Source organism: Bison bison, unplaced genomic scaffold (genome assembly GCF_000754665.1).
Source record: "Bison bison bison isolate TAMUID 2011002044 unplaced genomic scaffold, Bison_UMD1.0 scf7180017864362, whole genome shotgun sequence".
NCBI classification, from domain to species: Eukaryota; Metazoa; Chordata; class Mammalia; order Artiodactyla; family Bovidae; genus Bison; species Bison bison.
In genome coordinates, this window is record NW_011494934.1 from 4,216,438 (window position 1) to 4,222,410 (window position 5,973).

Consider the following 5,973-nt stretch of genomic DNA (forward strand, 5'->3'; position numbering starts at 1 on the left):
GCAAAAACAAATAAGAAAAGCAAATAAGTGATCACCATAGAAATCAGAATTAGTGATTATAATTCATAGAGAATAAAGGTCTTTCTTTGTGAATAGGACCATGTATCCCTCTGGAGGGCTATTAATATTCCCTGGTTTTACTTGTATGTTACCAGGGTGTTCACTTCATAAAAATTTTATTGAGCTGAACATGTAGGTTGAAGCCAAGTTTTAAAATATGGATAAATGGCAGCAGACCTAGAAAGACTAATCTTAAACTGGCAGGAGAGAAAGCTCAGAAATAATCAAATTCACATATATATATATATTTATATACAAATATTTGTATAAATTGTATATATTTGTATATATTACATATTTATATATATACAAATATATATATTTAGATATTTGGATATATCTAAATTTACATAATATATATAATATATATATATTCTTCCCTAGTAGCTCAGCAGGTAAAGAATCTGCCAGTAAACAATCAGCAGGTAAACAATCAAATTTACATATATATATTTACATATATATATTTGTAAGTATATATATATATTTGTATATATGTATACAAATATTTGTATACATATATATTATATATATTGCATATATTTATATACAAATATATATATTGCAAGTTTATATATGTAAAAATATATACACACAAATATATATATTTGGATATTTGTATATATCCAAATTTACATATATATATGTTCTTCCCTAGTACCTCAGCACATAAAGAATCTGCCTGAAATGCAGGAGACATGGTTTGATTCCTGAATCATAAAGATGCCTTGGAGGAGGGTGCAGCAACCCACTCCAGTATTCTTGCCAGGAGAATCCCATGGATAGAGGAGCCTGGTGGACCACAGTCCAAGGGGCTGCAAAGAGTTGGACATCACTGAGCCGCTAAGCACACATGCACTCATTAAATATAAATATATATACATACACATATATATATTTAAAGACATGCAGAGTACTTCTAGATATGTAGGTAACTTAACGGAAGATGACATTAAAAATAGAAGAATAAATTGAAGTAGCTAATAATCACCTACATTTCCAACTCCCCTCCCCCATTCCATTATTTATATAACTGTCTTTTTGCCATCCAACAGAAGGATGAATGTTTATTTTCTGAACAGGGTAAAGCATTCTCTGGACTATTAAATATTTGGCAGATTTGAGAATAAAGGTACTTCTCTGAAAGCAAGAAGATTAAATTAAAATATATATTAAGACCCAAGTCCCAGACCTATTTCTTCACTCAGGTACTGATATATTGGGAGTTAGACTATCTCCTAAAATCAAGAGATGAGTATAGTCTTTTCAGGAAGATCTGACCCCCTGGGGAGGAAATATTTAAAGATACTGACTTCAGATATTCTGGGAAAAGATTTGCCAAATGCAGCATAAAAATGTAGAATTCTCAGTTAAATTTGGATCTTAGACAAATAATTTCATAGTATGTCACATGTAATGCTTGTGACAAATTTATACTACTGCACTGAAGACCACAGTTCACAGGTTCCAATATTATTCACAAAACTTTCAGTCAACTATGTACAGACTTTAAAATAGGTGAGTGGTCAGCCAAGAATTATCAGATATTTGTGAAAAGCTTTGACTATGAGATCAAAAAATTTTAAATTCAGCTTGGATGAAACAGGTAACAAAAGAAAGTAATTTTTGAAAATGTTATTAGTATCATTAAAGACGTAAAAGAATTTTTATCCTTGAAATCCTGAAACAGTATCTTATTAAAATTTTTTAAAAAGAAAAGAATTTAAGACAAAAACCACCAAAAACAATTCCCCAGAAATTATAAATGACATAAAAATTTAAGGTTAAAAGATTAAGTTAGAAAATGTTCTAGAAATGAGAGTAGAAATAGTATGGGGGAAATAGAAGAAAGTGTGAATTTTAAAAGTCAGAGAATCAGTTCAAGAATGCCACCATACGAATAATACGGGTGGGGAATCTACAGAAATCTCTAAGAACAATGTTGATCACAACACATGAGTTCAATACCTGTTAGTAATTATAGTATATTCCAGGCTCAGAGATATGTAGTATGTATACAGTCACAATAACGTAAGACTGAATTTTCAATACACTGAAAATACAATAATATTGAGGCAGGTGGAAGGATAGGACTAGAGTTTGTTTATGAGGGTGGGGAAGGATTGGGTGGGGTCAGGGGAGAAGGCGTTCTCAACATTCGTGATTTGACAATGCCTGAAAGTGAAAAACAAAAAGATTAGCAACAGAAGCCTACTATTTAGAGGTACTAATGAGACTACTAGAAGAACTAGCTTAAAGAATTAAAAGTGGTTGCTGTCCACGACAACATTGGCAGATGCCCGTGGGCACTTGCCATCTATCTCTACCACGATTAAATCACGTGCTGCTGCAGCTGCTGATCGTCAAAACTCCCTGCGAGGAGTTCAGGGTGGAGAGCCCCGGGGAGGCATGCTGTGCTGGGCGCAGGGGGACTGGCAGGACAGGTCTTCATAGTTAGGTGTTTTCAGGAGCCAAATTTATGAGCTGAATTCTTGTATCTTCTCAAATCTAGAAAAGCCCTAAAATCCTTCATGGTGATGACTGTTCCTCATGACCAGCAGAAAGCTTCCCCAGGCTAGCAGAAACCTTCTGGAAAAATATGTGCTTGGTGACATGTAGCCCCCCTTTCCTAAAATCTCAAATATATTGCCATTTCCCCCTGCTTCTTTGGAACAGTTTCTCAGAACTGTTTGAAGTGCTATCTCCTGGGTTGCAGTCCTCATTTTGCTGCAAATAAAACTAGCAACTCTCATGTGGGGTATTTTTTTAAGTCAACATTACCTTTGAATGCAGGTAGATATGGTACCATTACTTTGCACAAATCTTGTAGAACTATTTGACTGTATACATTCTGCAAAAAAAAAAAAAAAATTTAATTTAGATTGGACTTTAAAAGGTCATCTGTGTACTCACAGATGCCAGAAAGAACGCAGTAGTCAAAGCAGATCAATTCTATGAGAATGGAGACAGCTTTGCTACCTCTGGAGACGAACATATCAAATAACCACATACTTCCATGGGCTCACAATTAAGTTCCTTCAATGGCTGATCCCGCACATGTCATTTTGGAAAACATTTGACCCTAACTGTCAGCCTTCTTCTGCGTTTGTCAGGACTTCCCTGGCTCTCTGTGTCCCTGTAATAGGTGAATAACTAAGGGGAAAAGCGTTCCTTCTGTCTGTGGACACTTGTTTTTAATGGCATTTGGGGTCCTGGAGCTGGGCTGACAGATGCTCTTCCAGAAGGTTAATGAGATAAAGGTTCTCCAGCTGGTCCTTAAGCAGAGATTACACCTGAGGGGAAGATAAGGAGATTATTCCAGAAGCAGGCACTGCCTCCTGTTCTTCATAAATTGGCACCCTCACAAAGATAAGCCGAGAAGGTTATCCTCACTCAGTCAATTCAATATTTCATTATTTTTCATATTTCTGTCATATTTTTTAATGTGAGTGTGGGCTGTTCTGTGACTATTATCAGAAATATCAATGCACAAAAGCCAGAATGCATTTGGAAGCTGCAAGAGTTATTTTTTTCCTTTGGATTTTTCTTCAAGTTCAAGGAATCAAAGGTAAGTTAAATACTTCTTTATTTTTTTAACTGCTTATATATAAAATCTATTTACAAAGGTGAACAGTCAAAATCAAGAAAGTCACCACTGTATTTCTGAGGGCTCGTATACAGTAGGCCCTGAATTAATCATGACTGAATGATTGTCAGAAATGATTTTCACTTGATTTTTTTGAAATATTTATTTTATATTTACATTATATGTTTTTTATAGTTTCATGCCAAGTGAAACTTACATAAACAAGAGAGATGAATGCATCCTATTTGCTCTTTAAAAAAATGAACAATATTCATAATACTAATGTTAATAGCATTAGTAGGTCCACAAAAAACATGAAATTAATACTTTGTCACTTATGATCAGACAAAAAAATATTCGTTACTTTCTCATAGTTAAATCATGAGCTGCTTTCCCTTAGAAAATAGCAAATGTGCTTCATCTTCAGAGTCCATGATGAAGACCAACTCAGAAACTTGGCTGCTTGTTAGGCTATATGCATAAAAGAACTAGGCCCTGAAAGTTTTTATGGCAAATCTTAAAGTGAATCTAAAGAAAGTCACAAAAATAGGTATATTTCAGAAAAATAGTGTACTAAAAAATAACCTGTTGAAGAAAACTTCACTTTTTTAAGTATAAGACTGATCATTATAACATACTTGATCTTCTTAAGACATCTGAAATCAGTAATGTTCAGTTCTGTAAGAATGACATAACTTTACACAATCAACCTTTTAACTGAAGCACTGATTTTAAAATGCTGTGGAAAAGTAAAACACATACTTGATTGCATTTCTTAAGTCACAAAAAAAACAGATTCCAACAGTTATTTTATATGTAACGTCTTAGTCATTGCATTTGGAGGGAAGAGAAAATTTATGGAAAAATCGTATAAAAACTCCCTTTATGTTTTGCTACCTATAAATGATAAAGGATGGAGACAAAGTTTACTTACCTTTCAGTTGTCAATTTTATATAAATGTTTACATTTATAAAAACATTTTAATTAGAAACAAATGATGAGATTTCAGTATATTCTGAGCTTACTCTGCTGAAGCAAACTAATTTGTCACTTTCCAAAACCTGACCCATCAAATCAGCTTTGGTTTTATTTGTTTAATTAATTGCTAACTAATGTAGCTATTTTTTCTATTTTCATATATTATATATCAGCTACTACAATTTCAAATAGCATAATTACATATAGAAAGTTAAGTGAAAGAAGCTTACCAAAAGAACTGCTATTTGTTATATGCCGATGTCTAGGAAATAAAGTACTATAACTGCATAATAAAAGATCTTACATGGTTACTTGTTTGGGGCTTTTTATTCCGTAAGAGTCTCCGATCTGTGAATTTCTGTTAATCTTCATTAGCGAGGTTTACCTTAATTAGAGTTTATATACTTTAGCCAGATTGGTTTCTCATTTATGGCTAATTAGGCATTATGACTGGTTTCCCATTTATGGCTAATTAACCATTTACATAGAAAATGCTTCTGGTAGACAGAGGAGTTCAACTCAATAAAACTAGCTTTTGAGTTTAAAAGCTGGGAATTTAAAGTCAATTAGTAAGCCACTTTAGTCCTTACTCATGTCTGACTTCTGACTCTTTGTGACCCCATGGACTGCAGCACACCAGGGTTCCCCGTCCTTCACCAACTCCCAGAGCTTGCTCAAACTCATGTCCATCGAGTCAGTGATGCCATCCAACCATCTCATCCTCTGTCGTCCCCTTCTTCTGCCTTCATTCTTTCCCAGTTTCAGGGTCTTTTCCAATGAGCCAGTTCTTCGTATCAGGTGGCCAAAGTATTGCAGTTTCAGCTTCAGTATTAGTCCTTCCAATGAGTATTCAGGAATGATTTCCTTAACCACAGAATGGTTTGATCTCCTCACAGTCCAAGGGACTTAAAAGAATCTTCTCCAACACCGCAGTTTTGGCACTCAGCTTTCTTTAGGGTCCAACTCTCACATCCATACATGACTACTGGAAAATCCATAACTTTGACTACACAGACCTTTGTCGGCAAAGTAATGTCTCTGTTTTATAATACGCTGTCTAGGTTGGTCATAGGTTTTCTTCCAAGGAGCCAGCATCTTTTAATTTCATGGCTGCAGCCACCATCTGCAGTGATTTTGGAGCCCAAAAAAATAAAGTCTGTCACTGTTTCCATTGTTTCCCCATCTATTTGCCAGAAAGTGATGGGACCAGAAGCCATGATCTTAGTTTTCTGAATGTTGAGCTTTAAGCCAACTTTTTCACTCTCCTCTTTCACTTTCATCAAGAGGCTCTTTAATTCTTCTTCACTTTCTGCCATAAGGGTGGTGTCATCTGCATATCTGAGGTTAT

The 5,973-nt window shown here is 34.7% G+C and overlaps 1 protein-coding gene across 1 annotated transcript in view; it reads left to right on the forward strand.

The window, feature by feature from the left end:
• The first annotated feature begins 3,561 nt into the window (after positions 1–3,561).
• IMPG1 (interphotoreceptor matrix proteoglycan 1) overlaps positions 3,562–5,973 on the forward strand; it is a 157,049-nt gene continuing 154,637 nt past the window's right edge. Inside the window, 1 exon segment of the mRNA XM_010855251.1 lies at positions 3,562–3,628. Coding sequence (XP_010853553.1) covers positions 3,562–3,628 — 67 coding nt within the window.